The 19,644-nt window shown below is 46.3% G+C and overlaps 1 protein-coding gene across 1 annotated transcript in view; it reads left to right on the forward strand.

Moving 5' to 3' along the window:
* The window catches only part of ENPEP (glutamyl aminopeptidase), a 243,618-nt gene that overhangs the window by 176,176 nt on the left and 47,798 nt on the right, over positions 1-19,644 (forward strand). The window contains exons 11-12 of the mRNA XM_063918907.1: positions 6,650-6,732; positions 11,532-11,674. Of these exons, the coding sequence (XP_063774977.1) occupies positions 6,650-6,732; positions 11,532-11,674 (226 nt within the window). The remainder of the gene's footprint in view (positions 1-6,649; positions 6,733-11,531; positions 11,675-19,644) is intronic.

Below are 19,644 nucleotides of genomic sequence, written 5' to 3' on the forward strand. Positions count from 1 at the left end.
CCCCTGCAAGTGCTGGAAGGAGCACCCGCAGTCCAGTTCCTGATAGTCAAATTGAAGATGTCAGTGTTGAAGTACACCAGGATGAGGATATGGGTGTTGCTGGCGCTGGGGAGGAAATTGACAAGGAGGATTCTGATGGTGAGGTGGTTTGTTTAAGTCAGGCTCCCGGGGAGACACCTGTTGTCCATGGGACGAATATGGCCATTGACATGCCTGGTCAAAATACAAAAAAAATCACCTCTTCGGTGTGGAATTATTTCAACAAAAATGCGGACAACTGGTGTCAAGCCGTGTGTTGCCTTTGTCAAGCTGTAATAAGTAGGAGTAATGACGTTAACCACCTAGGAACATCCTCCCTTATACGTCACCTGGACCGCATTTATCAGAAGTCAGTGACAAGTTCAAAAACTTTGGATGACAGCGGAAGCAGTCCACTGACCACTAAATCCCTTCCTCTTGTAACCAAGCTCCTGCAAACCACACCACCAACTCCCTCAGTGTCAATTTCCTCCTTACACAGGAAAGCCAATAGTCCTGCAGGCCATGTCACTGTCAAGTCTGACGAGTCCTCTCCTGCCTGGGATACCTCTGATGCATCCTTGAGTGTAACGCCTACTGCTGCTGGCGCTGCTGTTGTTGCTGCTGGGAGTCGATCGTCATCCCAGAGGGGAAGTCGGAAGACCACTTGTACTACTTCCAGTAAGCAATTGACTGTCCAACAGTCCTTTGCGAGGAAGATGAAATATCACAGCAGTCATCCTGCTGCAAAGCGGATAACTCAGGCCTCGGCAGCCTGGGCGGTGAGAAACGTGTTTCCGGTATCCACCGTTAATTCACAGGGAACTAGAGACTTGATTGAGGTACTGTGTCCCCGGTACCAAATACCATCTAGGTTCCATTTCTCTAGGCAGGCGATACCGAAAATGTACACAGACCTCAGAAAAAGAGTCACCAGTGTCCTAAAAAATGCAGTTGTACCCAATGTCCACTTAACCATGGACATGTGGACAAGTGGAGCAGGGCAGACTCAAGACTATATGACTGTGACAGCCCACTGGGTAGATGTATTGCCTCCCGCAGCAAGAACAGCATCGGCGGCACCAGTAGCAGCATCTCGCAAACGCCAACTCGTTCGTAGGCAGGCTACGCTTTGTATCACCGCTTTCCATAAGAGGCACACAGCTGACAACCTCTTACGGAAACTGAGGAACATCATCGCAGAATGGCTTACCCCAATTGGACTCTCCTGGGGATTTGTGACATCGGACAACGCCACCAATATTGTGCGTGCATTACATGTGGGCAAATTCCAGCACGTACCATGTTTTGCACATACATTGAATTTGGTGGTGCAGAATTATTTAAAAAACGACAGGGACGTGTAGGAGATGCTGTCGGTGGCCCGAAGAATTGCGGGCCACTTTCGGCATTCAGCCACCGCGTGCCGAAGACTGGAGCACCAGCTAACAGTCCTGAACCTGCCCAGCCATCATCTGAAGCAAGAGGTGGTAACGAGGTGGAATTCAACCCTCTATATGCTTCAGAGGATGGAGGAGCAGCAAAAGGCCATTCAAGCCTATACATCTGCTTACGATATAGGCAAAGGAGGGGGAATGTACCTGACTCAAGCGCAGTGGAGAATGATTTCAACATTGCGCAAGGTACTGCAACCCTTTGAACTTGCCACACGTGAAGTCAGTTCAGACACTGCCAGCCTGAGTCAGGTCATTCCCCTCATCAGGCTTTTGCAGAAGAAGCTGGAGACATTGAAGGAGGAGCTAAAACAGAGCAATTCCGCTAGGCATGTGGGACTTGTGGATGGAGCCCTTAATTCGCTTAACCAGGATTCACGGGTGGTCAATCTGTTGAAATCAGAGCACTACATTTTGGCCACCGTGCTCGATCCTAGATTTAAAACCTATGTTGTATCTCTCTTTCCGGCAGACACAAGTCTGCAGAGGTTCAAAGACCTGCTGGTGAGAAAATTGTCAAGTCAAGCGGAACGTGACCCGTCAACAGCTCCTCCTTCACATTCTCCCACAACTGGGGGTGCGAGGAAAAGGCTAAGAATTCTGAGACCACCCGCTGGCGGTGATGCAGGGCAGTCTGGAGCGAGTGCTGACATCTAGTCCGGACTGAAGGACCTGCCAACGTTTACTGACATGTCGTCTACTGTCACTGCATATGATTCTGTCACCATTGAAAGAATGGTGGAGGATTATATGAGTGACCGCATCCAAGTAGGCACGTCAGACAGTCCGTACGTATACTGGCAGGAAAAAGAGGCAATTTGGAGGCGCTTGCAGAAACTGGCTTTATTTTACCTAAGTTGCCCCCCCTCCAGTGTGTACTCCGAAAGAGTGTTTAGTGCAGCCGCTCACCTTGTCAGCAATCGGCGTACGAGGTTACTTCCCGAAAATGTGGAGAAGATGATGTTCATAAAAATGAATTATAATCAATTCCTCCGTGGATACATTCACCAGCAATTGCCTCCAGAAAGTACACAGGGACCTGAGATGGTGGATTCCAGTGGGGACGAATTAATAATCTGTGAGGAGGGGGATGTACACAGTGAAAGGGGTGAGGAATCGGACGATGAGTAGGAGGTGGACATCTTGCCTCTGTAGAGCCAGTTTGTGCAAGAAGAGATTGATTGCTTCTTTTTTGGTGGGGGCCCAAACCAACCAGTCATTTCAGTCACAGTTGTGTGGCAGACCCTGTCGCTGAAATGATGGGTTTGTTAAAGTGTGCATGTCCTGTTTATACAACATAAGGGTGGGTGGGAGGGCCCAAGGACAATTCCATCTTGCACCTCTTTTTTCTTTCATTTTTCTTTGCATCATGTGCTGTTTGGGGACTATTTTTTTGAAGTGCCATCCTGCCTGACACTGCAGTGCCACTCCTAGATGGGCCAGGTGTTTGTGTCGGCCACTTGTGTCGCTTAGGTTAGCCATCCAGCGACCTTGGTGCACCTCTTTTTTTCTTTGCATCATGTGCTGTTTTGGGACTATTTTTATGAAGTGCCATCCTGTCTGACACTGCAGTGCCACTCCTAGATGGGCCAGGTGTTTGTGTCGGCCACTTGGGTCGCTTAGCTTAGTCACACAGCTACCTCATTGCGCCTCTTTTTTTCTTTGCATCATGTGCTGTTTTTGAGGACTATTTTTTTGAAGTGCCATCCTGTCTGACACTGCAGTGCCACTCCTAGATGGGCCAGGTGTTTGTGTCGGCCACTTAGGTCGCTTAGCTTAGTCATCCAGCGACCTCGGTGCAAATTTAAGGACTAAAAATAATATTGTGAAGTGTGAGGTGTTCAGAATAGACTGAAAATGAGTGGAAATTATGGTTATTGAGGTTAATAATACTATGGGATCAAAATGACCCCCAAATACTATGATTTAAGCTGTTTTTGAGGGTTTTTTGTAAAAAAACACCCGAATCCAAAACACACCCGAATCCGACAAAAAATTTTCAGGGAGGTTTTGCCAAAACGCGTCCGAATCCAAAACACGGCCGCGGAACCGAATCCAAAACCAAAACACAAAACCCGAAAAAATTTCCGGTGCACATCACTAATGTGTACAATAATAAACATGGAGATGGGTGTATAATAATAAGCACTGAGCTATGTGTACAGTAATAAGCACTGAGATATGGGTACAATAATAAACAAGGAGATGGGTGAATAATAATAAGCACTGAGATATATGTACAATAATAAGCACTGAGATATATGTACAATAATAAGCAATGAGATATGGGTACAATAATAAGAACCGAGATATATGTACAATAATAAACATGGAGATGGGTGTATAATAATAAGCACTGAGCTATGTGTACAATAATAAGCACTGAGATAGGGGTACAATAATAAGAACCGAGATATGTGTACAATAATAAGCACTGAGATGGGTGAATAATAATAAGCAGAGATATATGTACAATAATAAGCACTGAGATGGGTGAATAATAATAAGCACTGAGATATGGGTACAATAATAAGAACAGAGATATGTGTACAATAATAAGCACTGAGATGGGTGAATAATAATAAGCACTGAGATGTATGTGCAATAATAAGCACTGAGATATGGGTACAATAATAAGAACCGAGATATGTGTACAATAATAAGCACTGAGATGGGTGAATAATAATAAGCAGAGATATATGTACAATAATAAGCACTGAGATGGGTGAATAATAATAAGCAGAGATTTATGTACAATAATAAGTGCTGAGATATGTGTACAGTAATAAGCACCGAGCTATGTGTACAATAATATGCACTGGGATATGTGTACAATAATAAGCACTGAGATGGGTGAATAATAATAAGCACTGAGAGGTATGATCAATAATAAGAACTGAGATATGGGTACAATAATAAGAATCGAGATGTGTACAATAATAAGCACTGAGATGGGTGAATAATAATAAGCACTGAGATGTATGTGCAATAATAAGCACTGAGATATGGGTACAATAATAAGAACCGAGATATGTGTACAATAATAAGCACTGAGATGGGTGAATAATAATAAGCAGAGATATGTGTACAATAATAAGCACTGAGATGGGTGAATAATAATAAGCAGAGATATATGTACAATAATAAGTGCTGAGATATGTGTACAGTAATAAGCACCGAGCTATAGCCCTCATTCCGAGTTGTTCGCTCGCAAGCTGCTTTTAGCAGCATTGCACACGCTAAGCCGCCGCCTACTTGGAGTGAATCTTAGCTTAGCAAAATTGCGAACGAAGTATTCGCAATATTGCGAAAAGATTTATGTGTGCAGTTTCTGAGTAGCTCGAGACTTACTCTTCCAGTGCGATCAGTTCAGTGCTTGTCGTTCCTGGTTTGACGTCACAAACACACCCAGCGTTCGCCCAGACACTCCCCCGTTTCTCCAGCCAGTCCCGCGTTTTTCCCAGAAATGGCAGCGTTTTTTCACACACACCCGTAAATCGGCCAGTTTCCGCCCAGAAACACCCACTTCCTGTCGATCACCATACGATCACCAGAACGAAAAAAAAAAACCTCGTAATGCCGTGAGTAAAATACCAAACTTCTTAGCTAATTTACTTGGCGCAGTCGCAGTGCGAACATTGCGCATGCGCAGTTTGCGGAAAATCGCTGCGATGCGATGAAAAAGAACGAGCGAACAACTCGGAATGAGGGCCTATGTGTGTAATAATTTGCACTGGGATATGTGTACAATAATAAGCACTGAGATGGGTGAATAATAATAAGCACTGAGAGGTATGAACAATAATAAGCACTGAGATATGGGTACAATAATAAGAACCGAGATATGTGTACAATAATAAGCACTGAGATGGGTCAATAATAATAAGCAGAGATATATGTACAAATAATAAGCACTGAGATGGATGAATAATAATAAGCAGAGATATATGTACAATAATAAGTGCTGAGATATGTGTACAGTAATAAGCACCGAGCTATGTGTACAATAATATGCACTGGGATATGTGTACAATAATAAGCACTGAGATGGGTGAATAATAATAAGCACTGAGAGGTATGAACAATAATAAGCACTGAGATATGGGTACAATAATAAGAACCGAGATATGTGTACAATAATAAGCACTGAGATGGATGAATAATAATAAGCAGAGATATATGTACAAATAATAAGCACTGAGATGGATGAATAATAATAAGCAGAGATATATGTACAATAATAAGTGCTGAGATATGTGTACAGTAATAAGCACCGAGCTATGTGTGCAATAATATGCACTGGGATATGTGTACAATAATAAGCACTGATATGGGTGAATATTAAGCACTGTGATATATGTACAGTAGTAAGCACTGAGATAGATACAATAATAAGTATTGAGAAATGTGTACAATAATAAGCAGTGTGGATATGTGTACAATAATAAGCACTGAGATTGGTGAATATTAATAAGCACTGAGATATATGTACAATAATAAGCACTGAGATATATGTACAATAATAAGCACTGAGATGGATGAATAATAATAAGCACTGAGATATATGTACAATAATAAGCACTGAGATATATGTACAATAATAAGCACTGAGATGGGTGAATAATAATTATTGCTGAAATATGGGTACAATAATAAGCACTGAGATATGGGTACAATAATAACCACTGAGATATAGGTACAATAATAATAAATGCTGAGATATGGGTACAATAATAAGCACTGAGATGGGTGAATAATTGCTGAGATATGGGTACAAGAATAGGCGCTGAGATGGGTGAATAATAAGTGCTGAGATATGGGTATAATAATAAGCGCTGAGAGATGGGTGATTAATAATAAGCACCTGCCACTGGCTGTTGCCCACATGTTTGGGCAGTACTGTAGATAGGTAGAAAGCTTGAGATCAATAAGACTAATGCCCTTATATATCAATAAGTGATACATTCCACTGTGAGTGATAAATTGCACCAGCCAATCCGCTCCTGTCAGTTTTCAAACCCAGCCTGTGACATGGAAGTTAGGAGGTGATTGGCTGATGCAATTTATCACTCACAGTGACATTTATCATTCATTGATAAATAAGGGCATACATTTGTTTAAAATATCAACTTCATGTATTTGCATTTAATAAAGATGACATTTCTGTTTCATTTCAGTTACACATGGAACATCCCAGTAACTTATTATTATGCAGCTTCCAATCCTAGTGACTTACATACTGCTCTCTACAATAAATCAGGTAAAATGGACGAAAGGACATGATAAAGTGGCGTTAGTACAGGTAGGGCCTGATTCAGAGTAATGCGCAAACCCAGTGATTTGCGTACTATTCTGATAGTGAATGGACTGTCCATGCGCAGTGTCCTCAGTTCTGCACATGCCCTCAGTTGTCGCTTGCAGTGCACCCAAGCCGCAGCCTGACTAACATGCTGCTGCAGTCTGGGAGGTTTGGGAGGCGGAGTGGGGGCAGCGATGGGGGACATACACAAGACGCCTCCTGTAGCACGTGCATATTTACATACAGTTTGGAGCCAGCTGCTGTGTGTACTACAGTATGTCTATCCATGAATCGGGCCCGTTAGCTGTCCTATTACATCGCTCTCTGCAGTATTGTGGGAAATAGGGACAACATGTATATATTTATATATACTATATTTACGTGTTTATATAGTTCTATATTTATGTTTATTTATTATGCACCACAAGGGTACACATGACCTCACAAAGGACATATAAATGTAATGCTGGGCACACACTTGTAGATCTATCTCCAGGTCAGTTGATCTGCAGATATACTGTATCTACAGACGGACCAGGCATTGTGTTGTGCATACACACTGCCCGATCAGTCGGGACTGACATCACGAACTGGGCGGGCATTTACATGCGCCCGTCCAGCTGTGCTGTCAATCACTGCTGCTGACCGCCCGTGCACACAGCATGATGCGCCAGTATATCGTTAGATATATTGTACGTCAGCTGTGCTGCAGGGTTGATGCGATATGTCTGTAAACAACGGCGTTCACAGACATATCGCTTGTACGCACTGGCCGATGGACCTGCGATATATTGGCCGTTCAATAGTACGGCCGATATATCAGCCAGTGTGTACACACCTTAAGGAATACATATGATATACCAGCTGTTTGAATGCTGGCCATCGTGGGCTCGCTGTGCTCGGCGCGCACTGGGCCCGGTGGCGAACTTTGCTTACTACAGGATGTATTCCCACCCGAGTGGGAATACAGAGTTGCAGTTGGGATTCAGACCGCCGGCATTTAGCCGCCTGTCGGGATTCCGACGTCAGGATCCTGAATGCCTGTATCCTGGCAGGCAGAATATTAACTGCATACGAAAAGTAAAGGGCATATAAAAATACCTGACCGAATAAACGATAACATATATTTCTGAGAAACAAAAAGGACCACACTAAGGTACAGTAGAGAGTTTAATTCCCCTCTACCCCTAGTCACCATGCTGCTCATGCAGTCACATGAAAAATATCAAAGTGACACATAGGGTGGTATCTAATTAGCCGCGGTCATTTACCATGGCTAATTGGTTCGCTGAAGGCTATCCAGTTATCCCTGATAAGCTGGAGTTTATCCCCGATGCCAGCACTTTCTCTGGGATTTTGCATGCGACGCATAATTCAAGATAAGTGCCCCATAGGCCTGCTATAAGTGCAGCAAAAATACATTTGTCCGCAGCTTTTCATGGGACCTATGTATTTTTGTGCGAAAAACTGGTGTTTTTCGCAGGACATAATTGGACACGGTGATAGCAAAACCCCGCGGATAATTGGATTCCCCCCATAGATTTTTCACCCTGCATTGTCTCCTGCAGTCAGTGAACAAGGATGTCACCGGTGACTGGCAATGGGAGCAGAAGAGGTACAGGGAAGGCAAATAAATATTCCTCCTCTCACCTCAGTTTCTTTCACTCCACTTCTCCTAAGTGACTACATGCTGAAGTCACTGTTCTTCCTAATGTAGTGACTGTGGGCCTGATTTACAGCTGCCCATAAGTCGGCACAATTGCGGCTCCATTTGCTGCACAGAACTAAGGGATAGATGTATTATGCAGCGTTATAGCACTGATACCGCTTCTCCCCATGTATGAAGGAGATGTGCTGTGCGCCCCTGTCATTATCTGCACTGCTATCTTCAAGCTAGCGCTCCAATGTGGCACGCAGTGCAGTAATGGTCAGTGGCACTGACTGTTCTGACAGCTGCAGCTATCGATTTCAACAGTTACATTTGTCGTTCCCCCGTCAGCACAGCAGGAACAGCAATGTCCCTGGCTGCGGCGCTGCCGGGCTTCGGGCTGCATGGGAGATCTCGCAGTGCTAGTGAGATCTCGCACATGCTCAGTGGTGCCGGCCGGGAGGTAAGGTGCAGCGCATCAGCACTAGGCTGATGCACTGTGGACTCAGCTGGGATAGCCGGAGGGGGGAGTTTTCACTCCCCCACTCCAGCATTCGAGATGTTCATACATCTCGTCGCTACTGCTTCCTGCTTCGCTTCGATAAAGAGGTGAAGCAGGAAGCGCTATCCATGCAGCTATAATACATCTAACCCTAAAGTAAAAAATGTGGAACTATGCATGCATCTGTGCAGCAGCACCGCCCATGTACAGTCGCTTGTGAAAGTAAGCGTCATCACTATCAGCACGCATTAGCACCAGCCCTATAACTGGTGCAAAGGACTTGACTGATATCAGAAAGTTATTTGCATCTGCTCAGCACAGCATAGCCAGCAATTCTGCCTGAGCAGCCAGATACACTCTTAGGGCGGTATTCAATTCTTTTCACCCCCTTCCACACCTGTTCTGTTTCTGCTGACGGGTGTGGTATCATCATTTTCAGCTCACTACCCCTGGGGTAGTGAGGCGTCCAACCCTTCACACATCTAAACCTGATTAGTATGGGTGTGATATGCGCGATAACGAGGATCACTTTAGAAAGGAGATTGGGCGTGATATATAATTTGAATACCGCGCTTGGGGCAGAATTCAAATCTTTTCTCGCCCCCGATCTCCCGTCTAAAGTGACGGGAGATCGTGGGGCGATATTCTAATGACCCCCGTTTTCACGCTGATCTCTCCCACAAGAGACTGGTTTAGCCGCTTAAAGCCGCTAAACCCGACTAAAGTCATGGGCGCGATCGCGAAAAGCCCCGTTTGGGCATCCAAACAGGTCACTTTTCGTGCATTTTAGCTCACCACCCCAGGGGGTGGCGAGCTGAAATGCTGATATCGCTCCCATTGGCAGTAACATTTGAATACTGCCGGCGAGCGCGATGGGGGCGGGAGGGGCAGAGAAGATTTAAATCCCGCCCTTAGAATACTTAGCCTTAATGCCACTGTGAATCCCAGCAGTTCTCATAGTAGGCACCGTCATGGAGATTGTGTAGTGTTTAAATTGCAAGAACCATCTGCAGAACGTAGTTGCATGCAAATCTGAATAGCTGCACATGAGCAAAGCTGCAGAAGGTGGATGGCATTTCTCAAGGAGGAGGAAGGGGATTCAGTAGTAGCGGTCATTCAGCATACATGCCAGGACTGCAGGAATCCTAATATACTGCATGCAAGGTCATTGCCTGTTTGTTACTTGAAGAATATAGGTGGTCATTCCGAGTTGATCGCTAGCTGCATTCGCTTGTTGTGCAGCGATGAGGCTAAAAACCGTCACTTCTGCGCATGCGGCGCAATGCGCACTCGTGACGTACTATTACAAAGAACGATGTAGTTTCACACAGGGTCTAGCGATGCTTTTTAGTCGTACTGGCTGCCGCAGAGTGATTGACATGAAGTGGGCGTTTCTGGGTGTCAATTGACCATTTTCAGGGAGTGTTGGGAAAAATGCAGGTGGGCCAGGAAAAACGCAGGCGTGGCTGGGCGAACGCAGGGCGTGTTTGTGATGTCAAATCCGGAACTGAATGGTCTGAACTGATCGCAAGCGCTGAGTAGGTTTGTAGCTACTCTGAAACTGCACAAAATAATTTTATAGCCGCTCTGCGTTACAATTGTTCGCACTTCTGCTAAGCTAAAATACACTCCCAGTGGGTGGCGGCATAGCGTTTGCATGGCTGCTAAAAAATGCTAGCGAGCAATCAACTCGGAATGACCACCATAAGATAAGGAGAGTGCCTGGCTAGGCAGGAAATTTATATAAGAGTCTTACATTTTTGTGATTGGTTGGAGATGTCTTTGTTGCTAGGCAGATCAGAGTTTTGAGGGAGTTGTAATTGGTTAGGGCCAGCCTATCGGTGAGTGTAGGGGAGGTGATTTAGTGCATGGAGGGTAGAAACTTCCAGATTTGCTTCCTCTTGTCGGTTTGAAGCCCACCCACCCGCCCTATTGGCTATCTAATTTGGCTCTTTTCAATTTGGCTTACTATTATATTTCTTTCAGACTTAGTGGGCGGGAAGGCACTATTGGCCAGCGGTCACTTGTAGCATAAGTGGTATTGTGGGGCACTTACCCCTTTTGAAGGACGGCGAGTGTGTCCTGCCCTTGTGGGGGGGGCGAGGGGCGCTTCCTCGGGGAGCGTCCTCACTCTGCTATAGGAAGGGGTGGTGAGACCTTCACAACACAGGTTATGCTGATATATACAGATGGGGCGTTTCAGTCGCACCCATGACAGTTGGGGCGTTTAGTCGCCGCCATTTTGTAAGATCGTGACTAGAGCTGGTTAGTGGCAGCGTCTTCCTGGCCACCCACTACGAGTGAGGTCATTCCAATTAATAAATTCAATGACCATTTAATCCAAGGAAGTTGTGTCCGTGTCTTTATTTTAGTTGATCAGCTAGCTTAAAGTTTATAGTTAATGTCAAGCACAATAAATTAATAGACGGCTTATTCAGACTATTGTTTAAATTAAATTATGTTTTACTTTAAATAAATGGCAGCAACTTCAGTCTATAGAGGAGTACACTGTGTTTTAGCATTGTTTATATTTATAAAGAATCAATCCAGGACATTTTTATATATGTATATTCCTAAAACAATAGATCTACTTTTATTTCTGTATATTAGATACATCGCTGACCTTGACTCCATATAATAACTCTGCTGTGGATTTCTTTAAAATCAACTACAAACACTTTGGATATTTTCGAGTAAATTATGAAATTCCAGCTTGGCATCAGTTAGCCGCATTGTTAAATGACAATCATGAGGTATGTGGTAACGCGGCTTTAGCTGGACACTTACTATACCAGCCTGCTATTTCTCCACTATGTTATTATATTATATTATATGGTATTTATTATCATATTAGGAATTGCTTTTTTTGTGTTTTGATTGAAAAATAAGGATACCAACATCCTTTATATTAAAATTATTAATTTGCAGGAATATTATGATATATTGCTAGTTGTTAGATGACTTTTGCTCTTCGAAACGTTATTATATTTTCAAGAGGGCCTCCTGCGTAAAAATGATTTTTAACACCCTTATTTGTGAACTAAAGATTTACTTTTGCATTCTTAACTCAAAGACTGCTCCATATCCTGGTAAATACGGGGAGGGAGGTTATCAGCTGAGACATTGCCTGGCAGGAAAGGACTGGGGGATAATGCAGCAGTGTAAGCATGTGACATATCAGCATATGATGATGGCATACACATGAATTAGTAAATCAACCTAGTTTGGCCTTACCAAAAAGATAGAGAAGCACAGTTTATCTTTCTTTAAAAGTCACACTTTCCATCAACACTGTTTATGCAGTAAGGTCATTGGTTGCTGCTGTGGCTGCCATTATTTATCTATTCTAATAACTTGCACCAACAAATGTTACTGTGACTTGTATAGATGGCTGCCTTTTGGTGACCTGCTGGCACTTAATAAAGTCTGCCAGCTTTTCTCAATCCTCCAGCAAAGAAAGTGCATTGTCACTAGACAGTACACACTCACTGTTTTGGACGCTTATGTAGTCGGCGTGCAGTGATGTTGTTGTTGTTGTTGTTGTTCAGGGACATGCAGGCATAATGATAAAAAAATACAAAGAAATATTTATAACACATTTCTCTGACGTCCTAGTGGATGCTGGGTACTCCGTAAGGACCATGGGGAATAGACAGGCTCCGCAGGAGACTGGGCACTCTTAAAAGAAAGATTAGGTACTATATCTGGTGTGCACTGGCTCCTCCCTCTATGCCCCTCCTCCAGACCTCAGTTAGAATCTGTGCCCGGCCAGAGCTGGATGCACCTAGTGGGCTCTCCTGAGCTTACTAGAAAAGAAAGTATTTGTTAGGTTTTTTATTTTCAGTGAGATCTGCTGGCAACAGACTCACTGCTACGAGGGACTGAGGGGAGAGAAGCAAACCTACCTGCTTGCAGCTAGCTTGTGCTTCTAAGGCTACTGGACACCATTAGCTCCAGAGGGATCGAACACAGAGCCCGACCTCGATCGTCCGTTCCCGGAGCCGCGCCGCCGTCCCCCTTGCAGAGCCAGAAGACGGAAGAACCAGGAGAAAATTGGCGGCTGAAGACTCCGGTCTTCAATAAGGTAGCGCACAGCACTGCAGCTGTGCGCCATTGCTCCCACAGCACACCACACGCTCCGGTCACTGGTGGGTGTAGGGCGCTGGGGGGGGCACCCTGGGCTGCAATAAGTATACCTTTTGGCACAAAAAAGCACATAATACAGTGTATAACACTGTATATGTGCAGAAGCCCCCGCCATTAACATTATAAAAAGCGGGAGAAGCCCGCCGCTGAAGGGGTGGGGCTACCTTCCTCAGCACACCGGCGCCATTTTCTCTTCACAGCTCCGCTGGAAGGACGCTCCCCAGGCTCTCCCCTGCAGTATACACTACAAGAAGGGTAAAAAAGAGAGGGGGGGCACATAAATTTAGGCGCAAAAGGTGATATAAGCAGCTATTGGGGGAAAACTCACTTTGTATTAGTGTAAATCCCTCTGTTATATAGCGCTCTGGTGTGTGCTGGCATACTCTCTCTCTCTGTCTCCCCAAAGGACTTTGTGGGGTCCTGTCCTCAGTCAGAGCATTCCGTGTGTGTGTGTGAGTGTGTGTGTGTGTGTGTGTGTGTGTGTGTGTGTGTGTGTGTGTGTGTGTGTGTGCGGTGTGTCGGTACAGCTGTGTCGACATGTTTGATGAGGACGCTTACGTGGAGGCGGAGCAAGAGCCGATAAGTGTGATGTCGCCCCCTGCGGGGCCGACACCTGAGTGGATGGATATGTGGAAGGTATTAACCGACAGTGTCAACTCCTTGCATAAAAGGTTCGATGACGTAACAGCTTTGGGACAGCCGGAATCTCAGCCCGCGCCTGCCCAGGCGTCTCAGAGGCCATCAGGGGCTCAAAAACGCCCGCTACCTCAGGTGGCAGACACAGATGTCGACACGGAGTCTGACTCCAGTATCGACGAGGATGAGACAAATGTACAGTCCACAAGGGCCTTCCGATGCATGATTACGGCAATGAAAAATGTGTTGCACATTTCTGACATTAACCCGGTTACCACTAAAAAGGGTATTATGTTTGGGGAGAAAAAGCAGCCAGTGACTTTTCCCCCATCTGATGGGTTAAATGAATTGTGTGAAGAAGCGTGGTGTTCCCCAGATAAGAAATGAGTGATTTCTAAGAGGTTACTAATGGCGTACCCTTTCCCGCCAACGGACAGGTTACGTTGGGAAACATCCCCTAGGGTGGACAAGGCGCTCACACGCTTATCAAAAAAGGTGGCACTGCCGTCTCAGGATACGGCCGCCTTAAAGGAGCCTGCAGATAGAAAGCAGGAGGCTATCCTGAAGTCTGTGTATACACACTCAGGTACTATACTGAGACCTGCAATTGCTTCAGCATGGATGTGTAGTGCTGCAGCTGCTTGGTCTGATACCCTGTCAGATAACATTGATTCCCTTGACAGGGATACTATTTTGCTAACCATAGAGCATATTAAAGACGTCGTCTTATATATGAGGGATGCACAGAGGGACATTTGCCGGCTTGCATCTAGAATTAATGCAATGTCCATTTCTGCCAGGAGAGTATTATGGACTCGGCAGTGGACAGGTGATGCTGATTCTAAAAGGTACATGGAGGTTTTGCCTTATAAGGGTGAGTAATTGTTTGGGGACGGTCTCTCGGACCTCGTATCCACAGCAACAGCTGGGAAGTCGACTTTTTTACCTCAGGTTCCCTCACAGCCTAAGAAAGCACCGTATTATCAAGTACAGTCCTTTCGGCCTCAGAAAGGCAAGCGGGTCAGAGGCGCGTCCTTTCTGCCCAGAGGCAGGGGTAGAGGGAAAAAGCTGCACCAGACAGCCAGTTCCCAGGAAGAAAAATCCTCCCCTGCTTCCACTAAGTCCACCGCATGACGCTGGGGCTCCACAGGTGGAGCCAGGTGCGGTGGGGGCGCGTCTCCGGAACTTCAGCGACCAGTGGGTTCGCTCACAGGTGGATCTCTGGGTTCTACAAGTGGTATCTCAGGGATACAAGCTGGAGTTCGAGGCGTCTCCCCCTCACCGTTACCTCAAATCAGCCTTGCCAGCTGCTCCCAAGGAAAGGGAGGTAGTACTGGCGGCAATTCACAAGCTGTACCTTCAGCAGGTGATAATCAAAGTTCCCCTCCTTCAACAGGGACGGGGTTACTATTCCACAATGTTTGTGGTACCGAAACCAGACGGTTCGGTGAGACCCATTCTAAATTTGAAATCCTTGAACACTTATATAAGGAAGTTCAAGTTCAAAATGGAATCGCTCAGGGCGGTTATTGCAAGCCTGGAAGAGGGGGATTTTATGGTGTCACTGGACATCAAGGATGCTTTACCTACATGTCCCCATTTACCCACCTCACCAGGAGTACCTCAGGTTTGTGGTACAGGACTGTCATTACCAATTCCAGACGTTGCCGTTTGGTCTGTCCACGGCACTGAGGGTATTTACCAAGGTAATGGCCGAAATGATGATACTCCTTCGAAAGAAGGGAGTTATAATTATCCCGTACTTGGACGATCTCCTTATAAAGGCAAGGTCCAAGGAGCAGTTGTTAGTCGGAGTAGCACTATCTCGGGAAGTGCTACAGCAGCACGGCTGGATTCTGAATATCCCAAAGTCGCAGCTGATTCCTACGACGCGTCTGCTGTTCTTGGGCATGATTCTGGACACAGAACAGAAGAAGGTGTTTCTCCCAGAGGAGAAGGCCCAGGAATTGTCATCTCTGGTCAGGGACCTCCTGAAACCAAAACAGGTGTCGGTGCATCACTGCACGCGAGTCCTGGGAAAGATGGTAGCTTCTTACGAAGCAATTCCCTTCGGCAGGTTCCATGCAAGGATCTTTCAGTGGGATCTGTTAGACAAGTGGTCCGGATCGCATCTTCAGATGCATCGGTTGATCACCCTGTCCCCGAGGGCCAGGGTGTCTCTGCTGTGGTGGCTGCAGAGTGCTCATCTTCTCGAGGGCCGCAGATTCGGCATTCAGGACTGGGTCCAGGTGACCATGGATGCAAGCCTCCGAGGTTGGGGAGCAGTCACTCAGGGAAGAAACTTCCAAGGACAGTGGTCGAGTCACTTCCCTACACATAAATATTCTGGAACTAAGGGCCATTTACAATGCCCTGAGTCAAGCAGAACCCCTGCTTCAAAACCAACCGGTGCTGATTCAGTCAGACAACATCACGGCGGTCGCCCATGTAAACCGACAGGGCGGCACAAGAAGCAGGATGGCGATGGCAGAAGCCACAAGGATTCTTCGATGGGCGGAGAATCATGTGCTAGCACTGTCAGCGGTGTTCATTCCGGGAGTGGACAACTGGGAAGCAGACTTCCTCAGCAGGCACGACCTCCACCCGGGAGAGTGGGGACTTCATCCAGAAGTCTTCAAGCTGATTGTAAATCGTTGGGAAAGGCCACAGGTGGACATGATGGCGTCCCGCCTCAACAAAAAGCTAAAAAGATATTGCGCCAGGTCAAGGGACCCTCAGGTGATTGCTGTGGACGCTCTAGTGACACCGTGGGTGTACCAGTCGGTTTATGTGTTCCCTCCTCTTCCTCTCATACCAAAGGTACTGAGGATAATAAGAAAGAGAGGAGTAAGAACTATACTCATGGTTTCGGATTGGCCAAGAAGAACTTGGTACCCGGAACTACAAGAAATTATCTCAGAGGACCCTTGGCCTCTGCCGCTCCGACAGGACCTGCTACAGCAGGGGCCCTGTCTGTTCCAAGACTTACCGCGGCTGCGTTTGACGGCATGGCGGTTGAACGCCGGATCCTAATGGAAAAGGGCATTCCAGATGAAGTCATTCCTACGCTGATTAAAGCTAGGAAAGATGTGACAGCAAAACATTATCACCGCATATGGCGAAAATATGTTGCTTGGTGTGAGGCCATGAAGGCCCCAACAGAGGAATTTCAGCTGGGTCGATTTCTGCACTTCCTACAGTCAGGAGTGACTATGGGCCTAAAATTGGGATCCATTAAAGTCCAGATTTCGGCCCTGTCTATTTTCTTTAAAAAAGAACTGGCTTCGCTGCCTGAAGTTCAGACGTTTGTTAAGGGAGTGCTGCATATTCAGCCCCCTTTTGTGCCTCCAGTGGCACCTTGGGATCTCAACGTTGCGTTGGATTTCCTAAAATCACATTGGTTTGAGCCACTTCAGACCGTGGAGTTGAAGTATCTCACGTGGAAGGTAGTCATGCTGTTGGCCTTGGCCTCAGCTAGGCGTGTGTCAAAATTGGCGGCTTTGTCCTGTAAAAGCCCATATCTGATTTTCCATATGGACAGGGCAGAATTGAGGACTCGTCCCCAATTTCTACCTAAGGTGGTATCAGCGTTTCATTTGAACCAAATTTGGTGCCTGCGGCTACTCGGGACTTGGAGGATTCCAAGTTGCTGGACGTGGTCCGGGCCCTGAAAAAATCTATGTTTCCAGGACGGCTAGAGTCAGAAAAACTGACTCGCTGTTTATACTACATGCACCCAACAAGCTGGGTGCTCCTGCTTCAAAGCAGACTATTGCTCGCTGGATCTGTAGCACGATTCAACTTGCACATTCTGCGGCTGGACTGCCGCATCCTAAATCAGTAAAAGCCCATTCCACGAGGAAGGTGGGCTCTTCTTGGGCGGCTGCCCGAGGGGTCCGGGCTTTACAACTTTGCCGAGCTGCTACTTGGTCGGGATCAAGCACTTTTGCAAAATTCTACAAGTTTGATACCCTGGCTGAGGAGGACCTTGAGTTTGCTCATTCGGTGCAGCAGAGTCATCCGCACTCTCCCGCCCGTTTGGGAGCTTTGGTATAATCCCCATGGTCCTTACGGAGTACCCAGCATCCACTAGGACGTCAGAGAAAATAAGAATTTACTCATCGGTAATTCTATTTCTCGTAGTCCGTAGTGGATGCTGGGAGCCCGTCCCAAGTGCGGACTTTCTGCATTACATGTATATAGTTATTGCTTAACTATAGGGTTATTGTTATAAGCCATCTGTTGAATGAGGCTCAGTTGTTGTTCATACTATTAACTGGGTATAGTTATCACAAGTTGTACGGTGTGATTGGTGTGGCTGGTATGAGTCTTACCCTGGATTCCAAATCCTTTCCTAGTAATGTCAGCTCTTCCGGGCACAGTTTCCCTAACTGAGGTCTGGAGGAGGGGCATAGAGGGAGGAGCCAGTGCACACCAGATATAGTACCTAATATTTCTTTTAAGAGTGCCCAGTCTCCTGCGGAGCCCGTCTATTCCCCATGGTCCTTACGGAGTACCCAGCATCCACTACGGACTACGAGAAATAGAATTACCGGTGAGTAAATTCTTATTTTTTCTAATCCTTTGTGCCGTGAAAACACTGGTACATGTGTTTGGGAGGCAGTGATAGCTCTGCCTCCCACTGACAATAATATAGTGGCAGGGGGCGGGGCCAAGCAGCGGGCAGGAAAATCCAATTTAAAAAAGCCAGAGAAGCTGCACAAGTATAGGTGCCTCAGTGACATGGACGTGCCTTCAGTCCACATAAAAGCACACCACTGTCACTCCAGCAGGTGGGATTGGACAGCGGATACAATACTGACTGTATCGCGCTGTCAGTGCTGATGCTGAGTGCCCACTCCACCCCACCCCCCACTGACTTATTTTATTTTATTTTATCAAATTGTCTGATGAGCAGGCAGAAATCGTGGGTATTGGCGGCGGCAGTAGCGAGCATTGGTGGTGGCAGGAGTCAGCAGTGTCAGTGTGTATGGCTGCAGGTCTGGATCCTTGAAGGGCCAAGCCCTGCTGTCAGCCATAATAGAAGTTTTCGGCAGCGTGCCCCATTTAAAAAATGGCGCTGCAGAGCCATTTTTGAAATCCCAGATGGCTGCCATGAGCCAATCACAGCTCTCCGCATCATCCCCCGCCCCCTCTAACTGGCTTTTATAAGCCAGCATGAGGCAGCGGTTATCAGTCCGTCGGCGGGTAGGGAGCATGGAATAGCTCCCGAAGATAGAAGACGCACGGAAGCCCTGAGAAAAGCCTTAAAGGCCGCCACCGCCAGGTGAAGATGCAGTAGAATAAACTATTACATCATTAAGTTTCTGGTCTTTATTTTTATATTTTCTTTACAGGCGGACTACAGGTTCCAGCGGGCTCTTAATGTCTGGGCATGCTGGCATGGTTCACCAAGTGCCGGAATGGTAGGACAGGCTTGGATCTGTCGGCCATCTGTAAAGAACAATATTATAACATGAACTCTGCACCCACCGCCACCAGGGGTGCGGAGCATAGCACTAGGCTATCAGCCCAGTGCTGGTTGTTGCTCGGGAGAGGGGACCCCATTTTATTTTTTGGGGGTCCCCATCTTCTGAGGAATTCCAGCCCTGAGCTGACCAGTTTAGGGGATGATTCCTGTGATCGCAGGGTAACCCCACACCAAGTGTTCTCCCTGCTATGGTATTATCCCCACTGGCTGGTTGTGCCTTGTGCTGGTACACTTTTTTTTTTTGTTTTAAATGGGGGGGAGGGAGGCACGCATAGAGTTTAATTAATGCCTCTCCAGCCATTGTCACGCACACACATTCATGCTAGTGCTAATTTTGTTGGGAGCCAATTAAGCTGCCAGTATATTTTTGGATTGTGGGAGGAAACCTGATAACCTGGAGAAAACCCACGCAAGCATGGGGAGAATATACAAACTCAACACGGTTAGCGC

The sequence above is a fragment of the Pseudophryne corroboree genome, chromosome 1 (genome assembly GCF_028390025.1).
Source record: "Pseudophryne corroboree isolate aPseCor3 chromosome 1, aPseCor3.hap2, whole genome shotgun sequence".
Classification (NCBI taxonomy): domain Eukaryota; kingdom Metazoa; phylum Chordata; class Amphibia; order Anura; family Myobatrachidae; genus Pseudophryne; species Pseudophryne corroboree.